The sequence below is a fragment of the Leptodactylus fuscus genome, chromosome 11 (assembly GCF_031893055.1).
Source record: "Leptodactylus fuscus isolate aLepFus1 chromosome 11, aLepFus1.hap2, whole genome shotgun sequence".
NCBI classification, from domain to species: domain Eukaryota; kingdom Metazoa; phylum Chordata; class Amphibia; order Anura; family Leptodactylidae; genus Leptodactylus; species Leptodactylus fuscus.
Genome location: NC_134275.1, coordinates 42,852,227 through 42,879,766, shown reverse-complemented (window position 1 = coordinate 42,879,766; position 27,540 = coordinate 42,852,227). Strand labels below are relative to the sequence as shown.

At 41.4% G+C, this 27,540-nt stretch overlaps 2 protein-coding genes across 6 annotated transcripts in view; one reads left to right on the top strand and one right to left on the bottom strand.

Annotated features, from left to right (window-relative positions):
* The window catches only part of RALGPS1 (Ral GEF with PH domain and SH3 binding motif 1), a 335,024-nt gene that overhangs the window by 150,214 nt on the left and 157,270 nt on the right, over positions 1-27,540 (top strand). The window lies entirely within an intron of this gene.
* On the bottom strand, positions 431-26,743 carry ANGPTL2 (angiopoietin like 2). The gene is made up of 5 exons (XM_075259105.1): positions 25,927-26,743; positions 13,422-14,279; positions 3,553-3,746; positions 2,541-2,811; positions 431-1,739 (listed from the first exon to the last, which is right to left on the bottom strand). Exons 2-5 carry the CDS (start codon positions 14,224-14,226, stop codon positions 1,540-1,542), a joined length of 1,470 nt encoding a protein of 489 aa, XP_075115206.1. The 5' UTR covers positions 14,227-14,279; positions 25,927-26,743; the 3' UTR covers positions 431-1,539.

The window sequence follows — 27,540 nt, the reverse complement described above, 5'->3', positions numbered from 1 at the left end:
TGGTTATTTGGTCCCATCAAGGTTGGCAAGTTCGTACAACTTTATTTAATCATTTATAGCCAACTTTAAACTGAAAAAAAAACCTATCATCTTGTGTAAGCCTGCACTCTGTAAGACATGGCCTTTAGTCAATACCAACCCGGTCCAATAATTCCTTAGCCTTTATTTGATATTACACTAAAGACCTGTGACCTTACTCCATGATATTAATAGACCTGGACGTTCCTTATCACCCACTATGTTTACAATTTGAGGATTGTCTGGATGTCCCTATATACATTAAATGGTTGGCCGGTCATGCGAGGTTAGGCCCGTGTTCATCCAATAGATGCGACTAGCTTTGGAGACTTCTGCAGATACTTACAATAAAATTATGCTTCTTTTTTTGATCCATTGATAATGTGAAACCCTCCAAAAATATTGAAACCACTTTCTATTGAAACTGTTTATTCATACATAGTAAATGCCTTCAGTAATTTGCTATAATTTTAATTTTTTTTTAAAATTTAGAATAAATATCATGCTGTCGAATTTAAACAAATTTTATTTTCAAAAACTTGATTTTTATTAGAAAAAAGTTATTTCATCTCTAGTTCTGCAAATACCATTAAATATGTAGGTGGCACCCGTCATTTGCCTGCAAAGTTGGATACCGCAATTTGAAAGGTGTAAGTGAGAAACTAATTTCGTAACGCTAGCGGGGCAGGTTCTGGGGAAGAAAATGATTTGGGTGTAATGTATTATTTTTTTGTTACTGCAAAAATATATATTTACATAGTTCTCTAAATACTGTACAGGTAGGTTGTTTGGTTATAGTAAAATACGTAGTTCCCTGATGAAGAATAAATGTCGTAGAGGTCACAAAATAGGAGTTTACGTAGATACAGTACATTGTGGGTCCATGAGCGGACTGTAACTATTGTGTCCTAAAACTTTTATAGTAGTGTGAGGCCAGCATCCTGTGGTTAGGATAGAGACCCTGATAATGTAGTGTAGTGTAGTGCAGTTTATTACAGTATATCCTCTCTGCTATAGTTGGTAGGGTAAAATAAAGCAACATATTGAGAACAAAATGAGATTAGCATTCTACATTAGCCGCTATATAAATTTCATTGGAGGTTTCTTCCTGTGTCAAAATAATCCAAAAAAAAAAATTATACAAGATGATCTCAGTACATAGTACTAAGCTATGGTCTACATATGTGACATATATAGCTATACTTTTATTGGATATGTTTTCTAAGGGCTGGTTTTGGTTGAGAAAAAGTAACAGAGTTTGTGGAATCCAGGGCAACAAAGTTTTGTTTTTTGTTTTGCCCAAAGTGTGTTTGGTAAGACTTCTGAATGCTCTTGTGGCTGTTATCGCTTGTAAGAAGAGATTGTAGCATGGAATAGATAGATAGTCGTACATCGTCTTACAGTACTGGAGGACAGCTCATTCTGTTTCTGTCAGCAAGATCTCCGACACTTTCTGCAAAGGAAATGACTACAGTACGGAGTTTCCAATAGTGGAACAAGTCTTTGCATCTAACTGTGCTTTCAATGGAAAGTGTTGGGGTTGGGCCTGATCATCATAACAACCTTCTTTAATGAGTATGAGCCACCTCGGAATTCGGCCCAGTAAACTCCATCTTGGTACCGACTACGGTAATGTCCTCCCCTATACCAGACTCCATTGAGATTGGAGTGTGCACAGGCATTATACCACCATCCACCCTTCTGATAGTGGGCACAGTTACCTAAAAGAGAACATAAATAATTGGTAAAAAAATACATTTATGACTTAGCAATGATAAGCTAAAACTGCCTCAGCTAAAATGTTAACCCTTGCTACATATTTGTTGATATACTGGCCTGTAAATGAGGATAGATTAAAAGAGGCAATACACCTACAATGGCTGTAAACGAAGTACCCTCTCAGCCAGCCGCTATTCCTTCCAAAAACCTACCATACATATCATGCTTTGCCAAACATGCAATTGCAAATTTGAATGAGCCACAATCGTACACCTTATCTTCCTAAGGACCCGTTCACACGGGCACAGAGGAGGCGGATTAAGACCCGTAATCCACGTCATAAGCCGCCCCCTCACAATGGTGGTCTATGGAGACCGCTAGCGTTCTTTTTTCCGCTAGCAGCATGTTGCCACTACCGGAAAAAAGAAGTGGGCTGCCCTTTCTGCAGGCGGATTCCGCGGCTCGTTGAGCTGCGGGGTCCGTCTGGCGGCAGCAACCTCCGTTGTCGGCCAATTCATTTGAGCCGACTCCGGAGGGGGAAACCGCGACAGTCGTGGCAGGCTCTCCGCGTCACTCTTGGTGCCAAAATCCACCACACCACCCCCTGTGTGAACTTAGCCTTACGAACAAAAAGACAGGGCCTGTCCACCTTCGGTAGCTGCTGACCATGTACTATTGTAGGAAACTCTGATAACTGACGTGACCCAATGGTGGGCCTAATAATTGCAGAAAGTCAACATTTAATTGAATGTCATATGGTCACTCAGCACAAAAACTATGCAAAAACTACATAAGATTTTTACCTGTATATACATCATGGTCTCTGTCTAAGGTAGTGAACTGCTTGCCATTGTGCCATGTGAAGGAGTCCCCAGCGTTGCCATTATACCGGCCTAGTCTAAGCTTGTAAAATTCACTTTCCGGTTCCAGGCGGAAGCTGGCATACTCTGCGAAGACCTTGCGTCCTTGCCAGTCCTCCATAGTGACCAGTAGCTTGTAATTGGCTTGGTTTGTTAGCCAGTAGATATTCTCAAGTCCCAGCCAGTATTCTCCATCAATGTTACCGAATCCTTGCTGTGAGGGGAAAACAAAGAGCGTCAAGATCACTAAACATAGCAAGGAGCTTCATGAGACGACTAACCAATTTGTCTACATCTGAAACCTTGGCCAAAACCAAGCCATCTCTGCATTCATATTTCGAGTTGGTTCTTTTCACTACTTCTCTGATGGTAGGTTCCCATTGTGTTGTTTAGACCTCTAAGGAGATCCAAACAATGGAGAGCTGGAGTACTGAAACAGCAGTTACACATGGAGCCCAACCGACTCCATTGACAATAATGGGGTCTGTTGGGTGCCCGTCATTTTTAATATGAAACCAGCAGAGGAAAAAGTCCTCCATTCCTCCCTTCTTTTTCCTCTGCTGATTTTTAGCAAACACTGTGAAGCAGCTTCCAATCGCCTTGCATACACATTTTAGTCCATATTGTTTGTTACAGTCATTCATGCTGAATATACTGTATGTGGACATGACACTGGGAGAGAGACTGTCTTTTTGAGAAGGTTCTTTCATGGAAGTCTTCAGACCTTCAAACTTTTCAAAGATTGTCTTGTTAGTTGGCTAAAGAGATTGCTGAAACGAAATCATCCATGAAAGTATATTTTCCTCTCCTATTTTTATATTCGGTAAGGTAATTGTCTGGATAACTATTCCAGGTGCTACTGGTGTAGAAATACATAGACTCTTTAAAGGAAAAAATAAAAATAAAAAATTACAGTCAAAAGCAATTAAATTGAGAAGCCAAAAATAATACTCACTTTATAGGTTTCCCAGTTTCTGAAGAAGTTGACTGACCCATCGACCCTTCTCTGGATGACCGTCCAACCACCAGGGTCATGTCTCTGATCGCACCATACTTGCATCAATCTGTTGGTGTTTTCTGGCTTCACCAGATATATGCCACTTGTGTCATGCCCGTCTTCAATGGCTTGTAGACAGTCTTTCCATGGACCTTAAAAGAAAGACAGGAAATTTTCACTTTGGATCCATAGATGATGATCTGCAATTTTCTGTACTTTGAGAAGTAACTTAAGAATTGTTTATCTGTTCAGTTGCCAAAAAGAAATATACTAGCTTAGTTGTGTTGGCCTAGGCTTACATGGTCTATCAATTTTATCCAAAGTGTTCCTCTAAAGGGTTTGTGCAGGAATGAAAAACATGCCTACTCCCTTGCAGAAACCGCACCAAATCTGTAGTGGTTGTGTGTGAAATGGAGCTACGTTTAAAATGAATGGAGCTGTGCAGCAACATCACACAATCATCAGGTATGGCGTTGTTTTTGGAGGGAAGTAGCCATGTTGGTATAATCCTGGACAATTCCGGTAAGGTTGAATCCTCACTGCAGTTTTTGTTTTACATATGTATTGACTGTTCCTATAGGGTACCCATTATACCTGCTGGCTTACTAAATACAGGGGCATTTTTTGAAAAAAAAAAAAAAAATGCTTTGCATAGTATAAGTCAGTAAATCCTCTCACGTACACTGCAATGTGATGACACTCTTTCTTCTTTCCTACCTGGCACAAGAACCTTGTGGAAATTGTCACTGAGTGCCAGGACAAACCAGACAAAATGAACCAAGGTGCAGATATGGAACGTAGCAACGAGAATTCTTCTAACCACGGTTAATGTTCTTTCCACAGACCAGACTTCCTGGTTAAATTACGTGTTCAAGACATGATTCATGTCGATCCAGACCCTCCAGGATGATGGAAAGTCAGATATGCAGCGATAGTCAGCAAGATGTAGTGTTGCTGCACTCAAGCCGGAATCACTAATATAATATACATTGGGTCTTGTCCAGTGCATGTGTCGAAAATCTGTCTGGGCAGGGGCAAAAGCTTATCTTGTTTTCCTATGTGTATGGCAACAGCTCTCACTTTAATGGTCCAAGTCTGCGGCTCGCTGCCTCCAAGTTAATACAATATATTACAGACACAACTATGGGAGTTATTTGTTATGTTTCTTACAATTACCTCAGTGATGCTAAAAGTTGGCGCGACCTCAAAGCTTGTGGTGCAGAGGGTGTTGTGTGTTAATTTATTTTTGTCTAGACTAGAATACACCCCCAATGCTATTCCCAACAGAGGTCCTCTTTCTCTTTGGTTTCTCCATAGATGAAAGGCCAAGCAAACAATTTACATCAATTATATTTTTAGAGTTCTGACAGCCTGAAGTATAAAGCAACAATGTATTCCATATGACCCGGACCGATGAAATATTTATAAGCAAAACTTATGTCAACGGCAATATGGACGCTCGAGTAATTATATATGTTTTTTCCAGTGGGAACCCTTCGCCTCAGGAAACATCCAAATGTAATTAGAAACCACAATCCACCGTAACAGAACATTCCTAACTAAACCCAGGATGGGGGATCCCAAATTTCCATGTCCAGTTCTCCATTGGTGAATTGTCTGCTCTGGCACAGAGAAACCTTCATATATTAATGGCTGTTGTAGCTTTCATTACGGATTCATTACGGAGCGATGTACAACAAATACCACATTATTAGTATGAGAAGAACTATACAATATCAAAGAACTCCTGTTATATCTGAGGCATTTGCAGGTACTGTAGAGCCCCATAGATTTCTAGGAGTACTTTAAAATCTTTGTTCCTTGAAAACCACATAAGTGAGAGCAACAGTCCCTGTACATTGACATCTTAGGGAATTGTCCGGTGGGGAATTTTTTTTTTTAGAAGAAAGTAAAATGGGGGAGGGGGCACAAAATGGGTTAAAATAATACCATACTACACTCATTTGAAACAGCTCAGGTCTCAAACTCTGAGCAAGGCAAAAGAAACAGGTCAGTGGATGGAATTAGTTGGTCTCTTGTAGAGGTTTTCTCGGCTTCTGTACAAACGTGAATTTGTCTGTAAGTGCCTATAACCTCTTTAATGTAGAAGATTAAAATACAGAATACCAAATGTCTTATAAATGCTGTAGCTACTGGACATAATGTATGAGCCTATTAACAAGCATCATGGCCTGACATTCTTGTAAGCCTCTCCTGACAAGGTCAAGACCATTTGGGAATTGTCACATCCTGTTTACTCTGGATAAAAAGAGTTGAGGAAAAACCAGAATATACAAGAAATAGTACCACATGTAAAGATGTAGCGGGTCTAGAAAGGAAATCACTTTGTTCTCATTTAGAGTTTGTGACGTTATTCTTGTTACTAGTTCAGCCGTGTAAATGCACAAATCCCTCAAACAAACAGTCTGTGTGCCGGGGATGTCAGGTCATGTTTTGGTGGCGGATGCAAGGAATGTAAACTCTTGGCAAGTTTCTTCGTCGTGATGATGGTTTAGTTAATGACCAGCAACGGGTACTGAAGTGTCTGAGGCTATTTTATGTTTGACGGCACGGTCGTAACCTGAGGGAGCACCAGGGACTAAGTTCTTTAGGGACCCATAAAGTGTCTTTTTTCCAATATGAGGAGACTGGTACTATAAATGATACATTATATTTGCATGACCTGGTGCAGATTTTGTTGGCTTCATCTTACGCTTTTATGGAAGGAGCCATACTCCTATATTTTTCTGCAGAATATTGAAACATTCTTGAATTTAGCAATAACACAACTATTCTTTGCTTTATGCAACCAAACTATGAAGTAGACTTGCCCAAATCATGGCTGGTATAGCTGGCCAGTTAAAATGAGATTGGCTCCAGAGAGTAACATGTCAAACACACGCTTAATAATGAAAAAGAGGAAAAATATCAAGTAGGTGTCTAGGAATGATGGATGGGCATACACAATGCAATAGTATAAGTGAAATCCATTCCCCTTCCCAGTGAGCCGTACAAGCTGACTGTCTATACCGAGACTTGGTAGACGCCTAAAACATAAGTCTTCATATTTTGGTCCATAACCTAAAAATAGTATTCACGTATGTGTATATATAACCACCACTTAATAATGTTGTCATTCTTTATCCCCTATAATAGCCCTATGTGGTGCTCATAGACATCTACAGGAAGGAGATAATTAAGGTTAAAGGTCATTCACCAAAGGAGAGAGAGCTTCTTCTCGTGTCTGCAGAGGTTTATTATACACAATACATCTATTCACTCATTCTTAAAAGTTTACATTTTTAACAGCAGTAATATATTCAAGATGTCCAGGGCCCTATCTGCCTTTATGGCTTGGAGTCCTTTAACTCCAGGCTGTCTGCCATATGTATTGCTTGCAGTTAATTTTTACATCTTTCCTAATAAATTACCATTATTGCCCCTTTCCCCCTCCTATATTGCCCCATATTTCATTGTCGAGCTACTAATGCGTGTACTAAAATTTACCATAAAAATCCCTCATCTCAACATGATGCAACCTGAGTGCTGCTCTCCTTCCAGCTCTTGTAGCTTTTATACAGCGGTATAGTCGTCTAAGTGTTTAACAGAAAGTTGGCTCTTTCATCTTGTCCTTACCGGACACCCCATCTGTTCACTAATATGCACAGGAAATTCAGAGCACAATTCTGGCTCCAGGCCCCAGAGCTGCCGCTTGGCAGATTGAGTTATATAATCTGCCCTTCCTCGCTCACTCTGTCCATGGGTGATGTCCCAAAACACAGCTCAATAGAACAGCATGGAGCTTGTGTCTGGAACAAATTTTCAGGGGCTGCATCCTGAGAGTGAAACAGAACTAATGGATTCAGATCACTTTTGTATTTTTTTTGTGTTGAGAACTTTTCATTCAATTGTCAGCTCTGGTGCACTTTGGGATTTTATCATCCTGTGCAAGTTTTTACTGATCTTTCTACAAATCGGAACAGTCTGGTTAGATATACAGGGTTTGCAATGTCTGCCCTGCCCAGCAAAACACTTGTCTAAGAGGCGTCTCCTCTCTTATGCTTTGGAAAGATTGTGTATCCACCAGAGTTTTATTATCTCATGTGTCGTGGTGGCTCCAACTAGTGGTGGACATGGGCTGTATAGGGACCCTCTGCATGAAAGTCACATTGGCCCCTTGTCATGGGTGGTTTGTATAGTGGGCCATTCAGAGATGTGGCCTTATCTCTGGAAAATAGTAATTTATCAATAATTATAGGAGCCCCAGGAAGCCTTCTTAATTTTATTTAGGGTGGTGGGCTGCATTGCCTACAAGTCTTCTGTGCAATTGCTCACCCCTGTAATTATTATCCTCAACTCTCCTTAGTTTTGAAAGGTCCCCCATCCACAGTGAGTGAGTATTAGCCAAACCGGCCAAATTTAGTGGGTCTTGCCAACTGGGCCCCATCTAATGTGTATGGAGGACTTCCAATCCCCCCCCCCCTTCCCCAAATGTCAGTGAAAAGATTGAACTTTTTGGATTTTAACATGCCCTATCCTTTGTTCTCATTGGGTATCAGCTGTCACTAGCGGTGTCCGGCAGCGATTTACTCCCCTCTTTACAGTGAGGACACATGGGCACTTGGTCAAATTGAGGAAAGAAGAATAAGACATTGTAGGTTGCAGCTTATTCTCATTGATAACAAATGATCAGGCATTCTGAAATTCAGCATGCTCAACCCTATTTCCCCCAACATCTAGGGAACGAGTGTGGGTTAAACATCTAATAAGTATTTACTTGTCGGCCAATCCTGTCGAAATTTGCAAATTTGGACAAAACAACCATAGTCTAATGTGCGTGGTGACCTTCAGGCCTCTGAAACCACATTGAGAGATTACAACACGACTTGACACATTGCCCTCACACTGTAAAGGATTCCTACAGAAAAGAACAAGGAAACTATTAGGGCTAATCTACACTTAAATTATGTGTGGCTTAATTTGGTCTGGATAAAAAAAAAAGCTTCCTAATTAGGAAGTGGTTTTTGGACCTTGACACGTTTTTTGGAGCATTTTCTTGAGCATTTTTGGTAAAAACCACTTCAGAAAACACCAGGCGGTTTTCCCCTCCCCTAAAGTGAATGGGCCATAAAAAAAGCGACGCGTTTTCTGCTTCCTATTCACCTCTATTGCTTTCCTCAGGCGGAGTCCGCCTGAAGAAAGGTCATGTCGCTTCTGTTTTCCGCTAGCAGCAAAAACCTGCTAGCGGGAAAATGAACGCTAGCAGTCTCCATAGACCACCATTGTATGGAGGTGGATTTTGAAGCAAAATCCGCGGTCAAAATCCGCCTTATTGCCCTCATGTGAACTAGCCCTTAGGTTCCTCATCCCCTGCAGGTATGACTACAGCTTGATACGGTGAATCAGAGGATGACTAAGAGGTGATAAAACATTGCCTTTGTCTTCGTTGTAGCAGTTAGAGCTTGGACCGAAGGTTCTGCTCTCAGCCACATGTTTACAATATTCCCTCTTGGCCACATCTACGGCTACTTCATTTCTGTGTGTTTTGGCTGTGTATTTTGGTGTTACAATAACACGTGTGTGTGGTCCCCACAGCAGGTCATTGTTTTGGGTGCGGAATTAAATAGTTTTCAGTTTCTATAGACGTGAGACAACAAATAAATGCTGCCACATAGAAAGTGGAAACTTCTACAGAGGTTTGTGTCGCCAGGTTACATTATTATTCCTGGAATTCATGAGCATTAATAGCTCAACTATTGTCTGTTTGGAAATATTTTCTATCTATTTAGTGGTCATGTTGTGTCAGTGACCATTTCTAGTCCAGAATTTTAATTTGCTGTCAGTTTTTATTGTATGTTGGGTGCAAATATGAAGAGTCATTCATTTTATTCACTGCTAAATCTGGTTTTCATTGTATTGAATGGGGATTGGGGTCTGTTCACATTCCTTTTGCAGTGTATGTCGGAGGCATAGGTCAGGAGGGTTTCCTGAAGGATGCCTCTAATTGTTGCCACTTCATAAGCCATACAGTGTCCCCCATTCCCAAATGGTTTGTGTGATAGAAGTTATTTTAGGGGATTCTCTTATATGGAATAGTGGAACAGACTGCACTATTCTATACAACTGATAAAAGGTATACTGTTGAATAGCAGCCCACTTATATGTAAGTTTTTATTGCTGTGTGTCGGCTGCATTTTTTTTAATTTATTTTATTTTTTAACTATGATAACTTGGGGTGCTTTGAGATTTGCCACTATTGTAGGGAAAAGGGGCATCATCCAGTGAACAGTTTTCCACCAAAAGCACCAAAAAGTCCCGGTGTGCAGGGACCTCCTAAAATGTCTGTTTTTCCCTATAAATCTCACCATAAGTAAATTCCAGCTATCATTTGAAAACTAAAATTTATCTCCTATGATCTAAAAATAATTTTGATACCCTGAATGGACAATTTTGTTCTTAAGACTATTTTGAGTGTCACTTTAAGCAGAACTTTTTGGAGAGGAGCCGTTTTCTTGTCGTTCTTACTGTGTGTGTATAAAGTTGACTTTGCGGCGTGTTGATTGGCAGTCCTGCTTGGCTGCGCTTTTATCTAGAAGCTGCAGGAAATTTTAACATGGGCCCTGGTGACAAACAGTGCGACTCCCCATAGTAGGTCAAAGCATTCAATCCTCTGCAGCCTGGTGGGTCAATTTTCCCTTCCTGCCAAATTCTCCTTCCCCAGGGGGTTCCTTGCAGCCCATGATAATTATGATAACTTCTTATTCCACGGATTAAGAAAACAAAGAATTGTAACAGTGATCTGAAGTCCGGAAACTTGGCCTGTTCAGGAGAGACTAGGAGTTTCTGGTAATCTTCTTAGTCTCTGGAGTTCAGGAGATGCACTTCAGCTGAGGTCAGTCCACGTGGACTAAATGATATCTCCATGCCAAAGGCATTCAGATTTTTCTACTGGATACTTGTCTATAACTGGAATGTATAAGCTGCATACTGGAAACCACACATTTGTAGCATAGCACACACATCTCAGCAATTTCTACAAGACTCACTGTCGGTATCACCATATACGTCAACTGTATAAAGACCCTTCAGGGGATATCTTGTGGATGGGGAAAGGATTAAGTCTGCTGTGGAAAGTATGTCCTCATTGTCTGACTTCATCTGGAGGTAGTTCCAGCGCCTATATAAAATGCATCGAGATCCTGTGAAGGGTTTGGCGCTTGAACTCTGAGGTCTATTTATATAGCGTTGTCGACCAACGTCTAATAAATGTCTCTAATTCTACATGATGCATAGGACTGAGCTAATGTGTCAAGACTGGCATGAAATATTCATCTGCAGTGGTCATAGATTAGCTCACCACATTAGGATATAATGATTTAGACAATGGATAAAAGGGTTGTCTAAGTACGGAAATGAATAGCCTACCCTTAGGATAGGTCATCAGTATCAGAGTGGTGGGGGGTCTGGCACTTATTAGCGCCATCATTTAACTGATATGTGCATGGTGTGCAGAGCCGGAAGCTGATGGCTCCTTCCTCTCTGTAGTGGCTGCACTGCGGCATTGCAACTCAGCTTCCATTTAAACGCAAAGAAAAAACCTGGAGGTCCTGCTTCCTTACTCTACTATTCTGCAGCAGAATGGAGGGCATTATACAGCAGTATTGATGCAAATACAGTACTTCAACTACTACACCTGCAGTCTTCAGACCAGCTTGAATTTAACATATCGCTTTCTGTTCATCTTATTATGTAACAACAGAGGAATAAAAAATTTAAATAATTGGCTTTACAAAAAAATAACTTTTTTTTTTTTTTTTTTACTTAAAGGGGCTTTCCAGGCTACATAACTGATCTCCTTAGGTCATCAATTCAAGATGGGCAGGGGACCAACACTGACCACCTGGCTAGTCAGCTGTTTGCAGAGTTTGTAGTCAGATGAGCAATGTGGGATCTTCAGTGCTTACCAAGCACTGCCCATCTGTATAACAGCTGTACTTGGCATCACAACTCAACCGGTTGGGGGGGGGGGTTATCATTGAGGGGCTCTTTTACAGGATTGAACTCTAATTGTAAGAACACATAGGTACAGAAATTAAGAAGAAACTTCATATAAAGCTTCCGATCCAACACTAGTGATCCCGTACATTTGTCTAGAATAAATGGCAGTCCCTTGAAATCTTTTCCTCAATGCCTCTAAGGAATTTGTTCCTTTTAAGATCATGATAGAAGTGGGGCGCACTTACGTGTTTGGCACACGTACATTTCTATGTGATTGTTCCCCACATACAAGACTACAATATTCCATATTAAAACCTACTCTTCGTTTAATCCCTTTTCCGAGCACCATTATTTTTGCCAGTGTGCACTTGGACCTAGTTCAGATGTTGGCAGTTCTCAGACACTTTAATTACGTGTCCTAATTAATTTCAATTTCCAGTGTGGCCGTCGTAACCAATGTCTGTCTACTCAGTAAGCTCCGACAGATGCTTTCCTAAATGTTTCCTTTTAATGATAATGGAAAATTATCCACAAAAATATGGTGTGGAATCTTGCACAAAGACGAGAATCAACATTTCCATCTGTCTAACATATTTACAAACTTTTGCTCCATTTACAAGCTGCTGGATTTTTAGCTGCTGTGTAAAATATTCTTATGTAACTCTTAAAGGGAGCCTGACGCTTTCTATATACAGTCTTTTCTATCAGCAATATGTTATAAAGTCGGAGAGCTAAACACAGTGCATAGTCATAGTGAGAAGGCAGTCCTTTACTTAGGACTGCCTGCTGGACCCCTCACCATAAACACAGTGCACAGGCATACTGGGAAGGTTGTCCTTTACTTAGGACTGCCCTTTACTTAGGACTGCCCGCTGGACCCCTAACCATAAACACAGTGGATAGGCATACTGGGAAGGCTGTCCTTTACTTAGGACTGCCCGCTGGACTCCTCACCATAAACACAGCAGGGCTGAAAAAAAAAAAATAATGGTTGTATTGAATCTTTTCTTGGAAATCCATAGATCAACTGTTGAGCTCTTCCTCCTCTGTAACATGCAAAATTAATGTGACAGGGCACTTTAAAGGCAATACCCAACTTTTATGATGAGGTGCTTTGGAAATTACACCCATTAATGGTACCCCAAAATGCCAATAAAAATAACTTGCCACCTATATCTATGCCAAGCCAATAGGAATAATATGCTCAACTTATCTGCAGCCCAGCTATGCTCCTAAGAAATGGGGAGAATATAAGAGGCTACATATAGTAATGTCTTAGATAACATAATTTGTGATACTTAATAGTTGGGGATATACTTGAACAACAGGTACCAAAGCATCTTCTAGTGAGAGATGAAAACATGCAAGATAAGAGGACCAAAGCTTGCTTCCTTATCCTGACTGTACTTCAAGGTTACAAGAGGGATACCGTTTGGTCTTCTTATCTTGCAGCTCATCTAGTGTGTTCAGGTCATAAAGTGACAGGTATAGTACCCATCCTCAGTTTCCCTGGGCTCTCTGCTTTATACACAGATCCCTGAAAATACACAAGGGTGTATATGGTCCTATAGAAATTGGATCAGTTTTCTAGACTTGAAAAACACGTCTAGCACACTGACAGTGCAAGGTCTTGTGCATTGAACATTATATCATAAATGGTGCATAAATGTAATAGATCATGTTATGTAAAAGTGCACAAAACTTGGTCAAAACTTCTTATGAATGAGGGATGCTTTTAGTCCTTATTTGCAGCTGAAATCCTAAGAAAGCAGAATATATGTGGTCATATGAGAATGTTACTGCAATAAAACGTCATACACGTAACTCACCTGAAGGTTTGTCTGTAGACGTTGGTATGCTGGTGACAAGTGGCATTGTTGGCAGAGGAGGTGGCAGAACCTTCAGGTTTTGGTCTCCCTGTATCTCATTGGTAGATATTTGGTTAATGCGGTTATAGTTGGGCGGCTGTTGCACCCGGTTTGGTTGCTGAGGGGGTTGTGGTATTGGCCTCGACTGTGGGACCTTTTGGCATTGCTCTTCAAGTTGTGTGATGACAATGGACTGGTTACTTGCTAAAGAGGCTAAATGCTGGTACTTGTGTTCTAGGTCCTTGTATTTATTTGTGAGCTGTAACATTTCTGCAGTTTGGTTCAGGACCTTGTTTTCTAGCTGTGACAGTTCCAGCGCATTGTCCCTTTTCCTAATAATCTCATGCAGTAGCTGCATGTACAGCTGAGTCACTCTGGAGTTCATGTTTCGACTCTCTTTTCGCAAGAGTTTGACCTCATTCACAATGCCCCCGTCCACCTCCACCAGCTGTTGCAAGGTTTCGATCTGTCTCTTCTGCTTGAGAAGTTCAGTGTTCAAAAGTTCTATTTCATGTTTGTGCATCCGGCTCTCATACACAGTCTCCTGCTCTTTGGAGTTTACACAAATGGCCCCGGTGACTTTTTGCTGGGGTACGATAAATGTATAGCTACATTTGTCCGACGATTCTGCCGATCGCCGCTCTCTGTTCATGTAGATAAATTCTTGCTCAGAGCCCTCACTGTTCTGAAATTCTTGTGTGTTCCCGCCATAAGTGCCCCCCACGACCACAAGGAGTAGGCAAGTAATGGTAGTCAAAGAGGTCATTGTCCTTGGTTTATAAGCGATGATCACAAATGCCAGGAATTATCTTCTTATTTCTGAAAATTAAAATGAATATATTAAAATAAATGCAAAACTAGAACAGCAACAAAGCACATTACATCCAACATCCAACCCAAAATCAAGGGGGCACATGTTTGCCTTAGAGAAAGTCCTGGTTGGTCTCAGGAACTTAATTTAAGGCAGTGCAACCTCAAAAGCCTTAGGGGGCCTATAAGGTGTCTCTTCCCAATAAGAGGAAGCCTGTACTATAAAAGATACATTATAGTTGGGGGTGCATGGTGCACATTTTGAATTTGGGTACCAGGAGCTTCGTGTTATGTCAATTTGAGAAATTGCCCAGTTTCATGAAGAAGAAGAAGACAAACACCAGGCCCTTATACCCATGGAGGCAAAACACAGTACATTAATGGGGGGCCCTGTTTGGTCTTGGGGAAGAAAGGGGGTGCATCTCCGAAGTCTATCCCAAGAGTCCTTGCTCCTGACACAGACACTCGGTCCATTGAAGGAAACACCTGTTGCTAGGTTCATAACTGTGTTTGTGTTTCCGTTCATCCAATCTGCTTGGGGAGCCCATGAACAGAAACCTGATTCGCCTTAAATAGTGATTACCCGTGGACTCCATAGACTATAATGGGATCTGCCTAATAAATGCGGAGAGAAAAGTCCTGCTTGCAGGACTTTTATTCTCCATTTTTTAAGTGGATTCGTGGACGGAAACCCCGAGTGGAGAGTGGGTGCTTGACTTGAATATAAGCCGAGGGGGGCTTTTTCAGCGCACAAACTGTGCTGAAAAATTCGGCTTATACTTGAGTATATACGGTACATAAAACTGGCTTTCAGTCACAAGTTTTTGCAACAAAATTGGCCATGGGTGATTTTATCGTTCTAGATGGCAGGTAAATGGTGTTGCAGATTTTCATTTCTTCCTACGCTCTCTGAGATGCATAGGGTGAGATCTGCACCGAGCCCCTGACTGCATGTGTTTCCCATTCTTGACACTTAGTAATATTTACTAATATTATGCTATTAATTCATTCAATTTGTTGTAACACATTGTCATCCTGTCACCCTCGCCTCTGTTCTCATATTTTCATTAATATGAAGTTGTGTCGTGTGGGTGAGACAATACTCAATTTAGGGAGTTAAACCACAGATCGCCATCATGTACGCCACAGCAGAGATTTGTCACATTGCTAGGGCTGTTTTGACACTGGGACCTTAGTTTTAAAAGTTTTTCCAGGTTTATGAGGATAGGTCATCCATATCAGATTGGTTGGGGTCTGACGTCTAGCACTGATACCAGTACATGCAGCATTTTCATTACTTACCAGTTACAGTGCTGTACACTGTATAGTGGCTGTGCTTGGTATTGCAGCTCAGTCCCTTTCACTTGAGTGGAACTGAGCTGTAAACGGACCATGTGAATTATGGAAGTGACGTCACTGGCTTGTGAATCAAAAGTTCCATTGCAGCTTAGCACAGATGGTTTTCAACCCCCACCGATTTGTTAAGTGTAATTTATCCTGAAGAACTTTTAATAATGTAGAAAAGTAGATGAAATTTGGGGCTTCAGAGAACTAGATATCCGCTGAATAGGTATTTTATGTAGAAAGTTGTTGTTAAAGGGATGGTTCCACTTATTTTCTGAAAATAGCAGGGTCTTAACACTTTTGCTGCCTACTAAAATACGCCACCCATTGTTTATGGGATGTTCGTCATTCCAAAGTTATGGCAGTTCAAAGATCAATGTCTAGTCTGAATTTAAGCTCACAGCTAGCCGTTGTCAGTTTCCTGTTTGTGGGAAATGGTTCAACTAGTGGTGAGATGTGGTACTGCAGTTGAAAGTATTTTCAATTTGCAATAAAATTTCATGTCGTGTTGTCCGAAAATGGCATAGACAATACACAGGACCAATAACATAAGTAAAATATGAGTTAGAAGAAGTGAGGTTGAGCATATGGCTTTTACTTCGCTGAGATCTGTACAGTGTGAGAAATTTTCACTGAATTCACCAATAAAACATCCCACTGCGTGCGTTTATTGGTGTCAGTGTGGTGCTACTTTACGGAGCTCTGTGTAAAATAACATGGCTACAAAGCAGCCATTCATCCCATTAGCAGAAAAGGAGCGTCTATTATTTTTGGAAAACTTTGGCCTCTATGAAATCTTTACAATCGCGCCCCGGGTTGGAGGGTTGCTAACCTCGTCATAGTAAATCACTTTCCTACAATTGATTGAGGTAAGCGGTCCCATAGCCTAGCGCTTTTCACCCTCCAATGTACACGGAAGAGATTGCCGCAGGCACAAATGGTGAATACATCTGAAGTCTGGGGAGTTTCTTGGACGCGCTGGTGCCGTCTGGGTCGGCTTTGGGTTACGAGCCCTCAGGCATTGAAATGATTTCCATTTACCAGCATTGACTGGCCACTTACTGTAAATCCCACAAACAGCAAGACCCGGAAAAGTTAGTTGTGGGCTTGTGGTTGTCTAGGAAGTCTCTCTTCACTGGAGTTTCTGTGTAACTTCATTAAGAAACATTGCATTCAGGTTTTTGCAACCGAGTGAGTGCCCAAAATGAAAGAAACCTCATTATACCCCATCTACTTAATTTTCTCTACACTTTAGAAGGGGCTATATTGTTATATAGCCTGTCAAGGAAAAGTGTGACCAGTTCATAGAGGACTGACTTGAACAAGGGAACCCTTTGAGAATGATCATTCTTAATAGTTCATATGGGTAGGCGTTGTCTCTATGGGATGACACTTCTACTGTGACAGGAAAATAGTTCTTTGTGATCGTACTTATGCGGAGATCCCACTAGTACTGGAAGTTTTACAGGTAGTTCTCCCTGGGAGAAAAGTACACAAATAATCTCTGCCAGAAGGTGGATTGCACCGTATATACCATGTATATATCTGATGTATATACCATCAGAACCTCTGCTCTGCCCCCACAGAACCTGGATGGACAGAGTAGAATATTAAAGGATTTATACAGTTTTGTTTTTTTTTATTTAAAGGGAAAAAAGGTCAAAATGGCGCTAAACCACCACCACCACCACCACCCACCTCTACCACTGCAGAACATTGACAGGTCATCACTATGGGCAGTGATTGGCTGAACGATTACTTTGTGGTCCCCTCCACATACACCTAGGAGGTGACTAAACTGCAGGGGATAGGAGGAGCATTACTTGTCTTGTTTTTTTTTTTATGTCATTCTGACTTTTTATTTTTCACAAAAAGTGACCAGATCAGCTGTTTGATCTAAAGCACAACCCCGTATTGTTGGGAGTTGTAACTTGGTAAAGTGCTGAGCACTCTGTTGGCTGTATAGGAGCTGTACATACATGGGGGATTAGTGGCGTTAACCTATGGAGGTGCCAAGTCTCCATCCATTAATGAGGTGATAGAAAATGTTCCTGCAGAGCTGGTGATGTTTTAGGGCAAGATATGCCAAAGGTGGAGTGATGCTGTCACTCTTGGGCTGGCGGCCCCAGGCGGCTGACACTTACATGTTTTTGATGTTGTGCTGAAGGGAGATTTACAGCAATTAGGCGGATGCAGCGCCGGTCATGGCTTAAGTGAGTTTAGCTCTATAGCGTCCCACAAAAAGCAAACTGCCAATGAGCGTATATAGGGGTCCCTGCTGGGATTTCTGACCCTAAAGCAACAGAGAGCTTTTAATTTCCTCTGACTGGCAGCGTCCCAGTGACACGGCTCGTGGTATTAATGACATTAAGATCTATAACACTTTTAATGCTCTCCCGGCTGGTGACCTAACACATTCTTGCTGGCTGTGACTTATAGGTTGCTGTGGCCAATTTTTTTTTTATATGAAGAGAACTTAGACTACATATAGGAAGCCGAGCCAAAAATGATCACATATTTCCATTGTTTTAAACTTGTATCCATTATACTGTACTATATAGGTGTGTGTACTGCTTACATAGTATCGGCATGTTCTGCGGTGCTGCACAGAATCCATCATTGTCTTAGTTTTCTGTCCAATATTCTAAGATCTGTTTTTCTAATACAGAGATCCAAATGGCCTAAATAGCCGTGGAACTAAAAAAGAAGAGTTTGACACCGCTAGAGCTAGTCCAGGAGCTTACTGTTATTGTTAGAAGTATCCATACATTCTAGGAGTCTTAAGACATACCCATCTTATCTGCACCCTAAACCATAGTGGGATACACTACCTCCAGCTCCCACTAGATACAACTGTGCTCACTAACAGGGTTGCCTAGGAAGCCTGCAATACTCTGCTTGGGAAAATGACAGCATGCCTGATCCAAATGGATCTGTAGCAAGTAGTCCATTGAAGTTATAGAAGTGAATGGAGCCGTGGCCCCACGTGCACCAACGCTTCATTCTCAGGAGGCACTTGTGGACTCCCTATTATCTTGATCACAGGGGGTCCCTCCAGTTCTACTCTGTTCAGTCAGTTACTCCTAGCCTGAGTAGGGAATATTGAAAATGTGGGAAATCCCTTTTAAAGGAACATGCATTGCTATGATATTGATTGCCGTGGCCTCTTCACTACTTACCAAGACCGGCAGCATACATTGTATAATGGCTGTGTGTGGTATTGCAGCTCATTTGAATGGGACTGACTTGCTGGATGTGATATCACTGGCCTCAGAAGAGGAATTGGAGATCAATACCTTACCCCTTTATGGCTCTTCGATGGATTTATAACAGAGCTCCAGCCTCTATAAAGATATATTAAGAAATCTGGACCCTTTGACATAAAATCTTGTTTACGGGTGGACATTTACTTAGCCCCTGTGCCAGATAACCTTGCAGTTTCGTTCACCTACTGTTCATCACATTCATACATGGGGATAGTTTGCTTTTTTAGTGTAGAAGGAATCCAGAGCGCCTGGAGGGAGAAAACATGGAGAAAGTATAGATTCCTTGTGTCACTTGTAGTTATCTATATCTTCTCTGATCTGTCCATCTACTTCATTCTGTGGCAGAGTAATGTCATAGCAATGTCATAAACGTGGGGCGTGAAGTTCCTCTACAGTCGGCAGCTTCTTTGTAAACCAAATTCCCTTCCATTTTTCCATTGTTTTGACATTTTTTTTCATTTAGTTTGTACTGTGTAGTGTTGCTACCTGGAAACCATCAAGAAGTAGAATAATTTACCATTGACAGAACTTATGGTTTTTATTCCACTGACATAACTTTCAGATACCCTGGATAATGTGTAAATACTTCATATGTGCACTAGGTATTCTTGTGGTTACAGTATGTGAAAGGCAGCAGGGATTTTAAAGGGGCTGTCCAGGTAGGACGTTGATATGATACAAGCTGAGTTTAGGAAAGCTGCCTTGGATACAGTCCTACCTAGCGAGCAGCATGGTGGATCAGGCACGAGAAGATTTGGACAACCTTTTTGAGGTCTTGTAAGACTTAGATCTGGAGCTTATTCAAAACACCAAACTCTTTTCTTTACATTTAGATTACCAACTGTAAGGGACAGCTTTAAAGGGAGTGTGACACAGAATCCGACTACATATCACTGTATTTGTAGTCTGTCACCATGGAGATACACAGGTCTACCTAGAATATACATACATTTAAACTCTACCATATACAACAATGCTCCCTGCGCATGTGTAAAGTAAAACCATAGGCTCCAAAGGACAATTTGTAAGTATCTTTGACAGATAAATCTCAATAAATTTCTATACACATGACTGGACAAGAAAGCCAGCAATGTGAACAGAGTCCAACTAAACTTCTCCTCCTCACATGTCATTGTCAGTGCAGGGCTCTGGATCTGTGGCTTTGTTTGACAAGCTGTGTACATGTCGTGTCTTCACTTCCAAGACTCTCTATGTAAGAGACTGAAGGGCTCTTTCCAAAGAAAACTTCTGTAAAGCTGTGTTGTCTTTTTCCGCTTGCAGTTAATATTTTCTTCTTGTTTAGATTGGGTTTTCTGGCATCACTCATGCAAACAACATTACGTTGAAGCTCTCAAGAACAATACATGTGATACTCTGTAGTATTTCCAAAGAGATTTGTTCCTGTTCTTAGGAAAGGTCAAACAATACACGGCACTATACGGATGTGTCTATATAGTTTACCTACAAAGGATGCTCCCGAACTGTCCAGAAAGGTGACTGACATTAAGAGCAAATACTCTATAGTTCACCAGCCGCTGCAAAACTACATCTCCCAGCATGCCCTGATGGTGCAGACTGTAGGGTGATGCCGGGAGTCTTAGCTGGAGAAGTACAGGTTAAGACAGAAGTCAGTTTCCATATAATGTATAGAAGTCTTTGACTTCTTTATGAAAAGAATGACTGAAGAAAGTTCAAAGTTATGACCACTGCTTCCACATGGTGCTGTGCTATTCCATACAGAGGTATCCTACAAATAAACATATACAACGGATATATATGTTTTAGCATGGGAGTATATGTGTGACATATACTGCTGGATGCCTATACAATGGCTTGCATCAGAGGCATCTGTTGGAGATATACTTGAGTATGATGGTGCTGACCCCACTGTCCAGAAGAGTGGCAGGTCCCTATGAGTGAAACAGTAGGTTGTGTTTGTGAGCTGACACTCCATTCATATCTATGGTACCGCTGATAAGAAGACTAGCCCCATCTCAGACAGTCACATATGTAGAATGCCGAACCTTTCACCCCTGTTTTACTGGGCATGTGAGACCTGGTTTGTTGTGATCAGTTGCATCACTGTGGTTGGAGCCCCCCGGTACTATACTGCCGTTCCAATTTATACTGGGCACACTGAACTCTTTTTCATAAATGGGGTCTCTACGGAAAGGCACCAACCAGTTCTATCATGTGAGTAATAGATAACTTATATTTATTGGTGGAACACCCCTTTAAGAAAATGTTGTATGTATACTGTGTCGGGGCTTGTTATGCCTGCACATGGCGGTATTCTTACCCACAAGCATTGCTTCTAGTAGAGAATATGGCATAGCCAGAGTGATAGGGTGCCACACCAAGCAGTGAAGACTCCATTATAACAAGGACTGTGTGCTGCTATGCGATCTACATGCATGTGGCTCTTCCATGAAGAGAGGGAGGATTTCCATGTCTACCTAAATTAGTTATATTACAATGGCTACAAAATGGCCCATTTGATCTTGAGGTTGCATTGAAGAATTTCTCAGGAGATGGCTTTATTGTATAGTTGGCCACTTGGTTGTAGTGGAGTTACAACCTAGAAATGGCCTCTGTAGTAAACATGTCTACCTGACGTCATCTCCAGTGTATTCTCCGTGACTCATACGTTTGTGGTAAATCTGTGAGTCACACACATGTATCATGTAGTAGAGCCGGCTGTGTGATATATAGCGCAGACTCCTATCCCTTGGAGCAATATTTCTCATGCGGTTATAGTCTGGAATGAATTATAGTTCTATAAATGGCTGAGTGCAGAGGTCTATAATGGTCTTTGTTCTCAGCCATTGTCTGTAGATTTTCAAAGGTGTGTAGTCAATGAGGGATGAAGACATACTGCCTATGGATTTCATAGGACACTGAGTACTTGGTGCTGTTGCTTTGCTGTGCACAAAGACCTGTGATTATTTTCTGCATGGGGTGGGAGTGCTGGGGGTATATAACATAGATAGTGACTACACCGGTCTCCACTAGAGCATGGAGGTCCAGCCTTGTCCCTGCTGATGCTGTACCTAATGCTAGGAGCTGCCTATAAGGTTCAGCACTTTCATGAGAGGAGCCATGTTGGGCTCTGTTCAACTCTACATCAAATGTCCTGTGTATTACAGATCTATTCTTTCCATCTTAATGATGAACACCTTTTTGGAACCTGACGGACCATAATATTCCTCCGGGGGGTCAGTCACGGGCTGCTGGTGTCCGTCTTCCAACAGATCATATACTGTGTTTTTTATATGTTTTACATCGGAAACCACAACACAGATATGAACAGGGCCTTAGAGGTCAGAGAGTGAATGTGGGACATCAATGATAACTCTAAGGCTAAGTCCAGACATGGCTCTCAATTCCCACCATGGATTTTGCTGCACATCTACACAACTATGTAGCACAATTTACATTTGTTCCATGCGGACTCTGACATTAGATTTCACTTGATGCAGTGCGAGAGAACATCTGCTCTGGTTTCTACAATGCTTCTTTCCACTGTATGTGGATGCGTTGCCCTTCCATTTGTACTGTAGTATAGATTACTGTAGATTTACAGTGCAGACTGTACCATAAATGTATCTCAATTCTGCTTTGTGTGTACTTACCCTGATAGATCACAAAGGATAGAGAGCTACTGATCCTGCTTTGTCTTGGTGAAAACCAATGACAGTACCTCTTCTATAGTATATGTGAATCAGTCATACGTTAGCCAAGCAGGCGGCCCAGACTATTTTCGGACCTTCCATAGACATGAGTGAAGATGGCTACAAACTTTTCATTGCCTGTGAAACAGGGATCAGGGGAATCCCTTTCTTAGGATAGCTACGAATCCTATAAGCTGGATCTGTATCCTACTTATCCTATAAATATGCCATAAATATAGTATCAAATAAAGTATCAATTAAAGAAAAACATGACTGTTTTTTTTTTTCTCTCCAGGAACCGCACCGTGCCTGTCCATGGTTTATATCTAGTATCACATCTCCCTTCCAGTTGTGGCGGGTTGTGTTGAATTGCAGTACCACATGTGGACAGGTGTGGCGCCGTTCTTGGATGAAATCCTTATAACAAAATCAAAACTACTACTTTCACCCTTTGGAATTGCAATAGGCAGGGACAATTCATTTTCCATAGAGTCTCAATTCTTTATTAATTGAGACTTCTCAGCCAAGGTCTAGACAGATGGTGATAGTGCCCCCAGTGGCAAGAAATATATAATGCAGTGTACTGGTACATTAATAATACAAGAATAACTGCTATTTTTTTCTGATGTATTTTTTTTTAATAAAAAGTGAGTCTATATGATATTCTCCTAATATTAGTATTTCATTTTTTTATTTTATTTTGTGTTCTTTGTGCGAAATACTTCATTTCACCCTATGTTATAATGCAAATATACATCGATAATTTGATGTCTGTGCTGGCTTGTTGCCCTGTATATTTATAGTAGATAGTAGACTCTAGAAAGACATGCTATAGTCACTCATGTGACCAGCGGTTATACATATAACTCTGTACAATGCTGACTCTTTGCTGCTGCTTTGAACTCTTCACTCCTCAGTTGGGGGGTGGGATTGGGGGCTTTGTATGGTTTATTCAGCTGCCTGGCTCTCCAGGAGTAACCATCCCAGCGGCTGTATGATGCTGTATGCTGTAGATTGTAAGCTCCTGTGAATAATGCGGGCAATGCTATATTTATAACCCCGCCTTGGCTCGTAGTATCATAATAGATAAGCCTGAATTCCTTGGACGCTATATGGCAATGTGGGATCATTTGGTTGTGCAGACAAAGAACAATGACTCTTGTGAGAGTCGCTTTATCTCAGTGGTTACATCAGCTCGGTGCCTCCTATAATACTTTGTTGCCCACAACTTACCCAGTAATTTGTTTATATTGGAAATCTAATAGAGGAAATGTTTAATGTTCTTTAGACTCCAGAAATGAGATGTCACTTGGTCGCCACACTTCCCTAACTGGCTGTGTTCAGATGGTTGCATGGGTGAGCAGCTTCTCTGTTTTGCCTGTCTGCCATACAATGCTGAGTAGTTGTGCCTCTATGAGCCCACTGCCCATAGCATAATGCAGGAGGGGATCAGATGTCCTGAAGCAGCTGCCCAGAGCCCTTATCTGTCCCATCTAAATGAGCTACAATGAACACTCTGTAAGCCTTTATCTCAACAAAGTTAAACTTTTCCCTGCTAGTTCCCTGATCCCTGGATTGTAGAGTTGAGGATTGAGTGTCAGACAAATGACAGATGACCTGAAACTTGATCCATCTTTTAAATCCCTTTTCCGGGACCCCTACCGTCTGAGGCACCAGAGGTCATATCAAGATAAGGCCATGGACATTGAGGAAATTGTAGGCTGCACGGTTCAAGAGCTCTGCTAGATGAATAAAGTGCTGAATTGTTGTATTATGGACTGGAAACTGGTAAAAAGCAGGTGTACCCCATATAAGAGGGCACCACAGAGGAGAGCACCATCTGCATCAATGGTGTATACAATCTAGTTTTTATAGTGATGGGTTCAGTAGTGCTTACTAACTCACACTATCCCAAATCCATGCAGATGTGACCACGTCAGGACTGAATCTAGTGTCTCATTCTACATGTAACCCCCCAGCATTAAAATATGTCATATTTTACCTTGATTTTTAATATACTGTGTATAGATACTGTGTTCAGATGCTCCAGCCTGTTAATGGTGTCCTGTAACAAGCTGCCTAGATTGCAAGCTTTTCAAGCAACAATCATCTGCTCCTTGCTTTTTTGTTCCATAGAATCCATCACTGTTCCTTAGCAATATATCTTCTGTATATATAAAACCAGTCATACAACTAATACATATGTATTACAGTAGCAGAGATAAGCATTGCTGTTGCTGAGCATGCTGGGAGTTGTAATCTATAGTTTGTAGATTTTTATACGCATTCATTTTGCTAAACTAAACCTTCCAGAGTGCAATAGCAGAAACACCCAAGCATTGATGGAACCATAGAAGACTATAGACATTCATCAATGCTGTAGAGAAATACATAGAAGACTATAGACATTCATCAATGTTGTAGAGAAGTACATAGAAGACTATAGAGATTCATCACTGCTGCCAACAATAGCTGTAGAGAAGTACATAGACTGCAGACTTTTGTCTGTATTGCCAAACATAACTTCAAAGATATACAAGGTGATGATAACGAGACCTTCATCAGTCCTGCCAACTATGACTACAGAGATGTACATCAATCCTAATCTATAAAAGATGCAATTGTGTATCAGATGGTTAAATACCAACCTCCCTCCCCGTTGTCTCACACACATTGCAATATCAACACAAATGCCATAATCCAAGGGGAAATATTCACCAGCAAGAATGTAATGAATGTAGCTACTTGTCTCAGTCCCAATAAACTGTATCGACATTGGCACAGCATGGCTTTCCCAGTAGATAATCTGTTATTAACCCTGCAAGTCTCTACTGGCATTTATTATGCATCCTGCCATGCACTAATACCTGTTACTATCCATGTCAATGGCCGTCCCTGACCTGCCGTGTCTCAGATGTGCTGCAGGGTACACAGGTCATCTACACAACCTTATAAGAGATCTCACTCAGAAAAACAAAGTGCCTCTTCCAGTTGCTATGGTGATGGCAGCTTCCTATGCAGCTATAGAATAGTTAACTATGGACCATTTGGAGGCCAGTGATGCTGGAAAACCACAGAATGCAATGTAAGAAGCCTTAAGGGGGCTAATAATGTGTCCTCACCAAATACAGTTGGTTTAACCCCTTACATGTTTCCTTGCACTTCCTTGTCCTGCTACCTAATAACTTTCTGTAGTTTGTAGTAACTTCTGCATTTTGTTTTTTCTTACGGGTTTTAAAGAAAACATGAAACAAATTATATAATGTCATTTAACTCTTTGAAGGTACTTCTATTTGTACCACCCACAAGTTTACCTGCAGTCCTAGGTAATATTACAAATAACGCACAGTGAGCTGCCGGGATGGTTTTGCATACCTTTTCAGGTTGCCCGCTTCCTTCCTTCTTGGTCACAGATATCCCTTGGTAATGTCTTCTAAAGAAATGGGGTCAGTTCTTCCAGTGAACTCTATTCTCTTCAAAAGTTTCTCCAGTTTAAAAAAATATATATACGTATAAAAAAATAGTGTAGTTTCTTATTTGCAGTACTGTTATGTTAGTTGCTGCGGCTGCAGTCTCTCTTATTGTACTAGCATATCCTTGCTGTTTAGCAGGGCAGGACGTTACCTGCTGCCTTGGAACAAGCTATTCCGAATCTCATCCCTAGATCCAGAGCCCATCTTCTTCCCTCCTGTAAGTTTCCTTCTGACAGCCTTATTTGAACCTGAGCTCCTCAGCTCCTTTGTGGTGAAATTACATGATCTGGAAAGAGTAAGAGAGAGAGGGAAAAAAAAAAGTAAAGTTGTACCCAGCATGTAAAAAGCAGCAAGGTCTATGGTTGGACAGTAGTTTTCCTCCACTCCCACAAAAGTGAGAGATACGCCAGCAGGAGACACAAGCACATAGCCCCCCCTTCCCCTTCTGACCACAAACATGGGAGGGCGGCTGAATCACAACCTTAAAATGGTGATGTCATGGTTCTCTTAGTGAAAACTAATTTGGCATGCAGGGGCTCCACCTCCCTCCTCCCTGGCAGCCTCTGCCTGCAACACAATTGTCGACCTGCGGGGTGAATAATGCAATGTATCCTTGAAGAAGCAACTGGGCAAACTTGACCGAGGATGTAGCTGCGATGAGCAGAGATGTCAGGGCTTCTAGGAACACACACGTCTCCAGATTTTCTGCAGTCTCTGAATACACTGCAAACTTAGTAGAGAACGTAGAAAACACAGCACCAGAGGGACCACTAAAATTTGCAAGATAATGTACAGTTCTGCATGTCTGGCTGCACTGTGTCCTAGTCAGAGCGAGGGGGATCATATTTTGCATCTGTTGTTGGGCATTGCACTTTTTTGTTTTTCTGCTTTGCTGTTTCTTACATCAATTCTACAGGAAAGGTGAGGCGACTGCTTACCCATGTGAGTGCCCGATTTTTAAAGGGGTTCAGTCACAAAGACACAACTTTATAAATAAATGAATTATGTCCACATGAGGCGGAAATTTATCAGAAACGACATGTAGCCAAAATGTGTCAGGGCATAAGTGGATGTGTTATAGATTTTCCTGCAGGCTTAATGCGTATATCACCCTACTCAATGTCAGGTGTGAGATCAGTGGGAAATGTATGCAGCATAAAATGACAACTTCCATGTGAATTTCCACAGTGCATAGGTGAGGTTCAATAAAATGTCATCCACTTTTCTTCCACTGAATTCTGCGGATTGTTCACCTGCTATTCTACATTGGAAATTCCACAGCATATCTCTGGTATTTTCAGCTGCACTCTGCTGATGTGGATGGGGCTGAGAAGCAACACCACTCCAACTTTTTTTTTTTGCAAATGTCACAAGGCCAGTTATAACTGATGGTGGTGAATGTAGTTGTGCAGAAATTCCACAGTGGTTATATTCCTGTTGTCTGCATTACAGGTTGCTGCATGATCCCATTCACCATCACTACTTGCGGTACAGCAGCACAATGCAGTTCATGTTG

Excerpts from the sequence above, each read along its gene's own strand:
- ANGPTL2 (XM_075259105.1), bottom strand. The coding sequence starts at position 14,226 with ATGACCTCTTTGACTACCATTACTTGCCTACTCCTTGTGGTCGTGGGG. Across the intron at positions 3,747-13,421 it reads GTCTACAGACAAACCTTCAG|GTCCATGGAAAGACTGTCTA; the intron begins GTGAGTTACGTG and ends CTTTCTTTTAAG. Across the intron at positions 2,812-3,552 it reads GAAACTGGGAAACCTATAAA|CAAGGATTCGGTAACATTGA; the intron begins GTGAGTATTATT and ends TTCCCCTCACAG.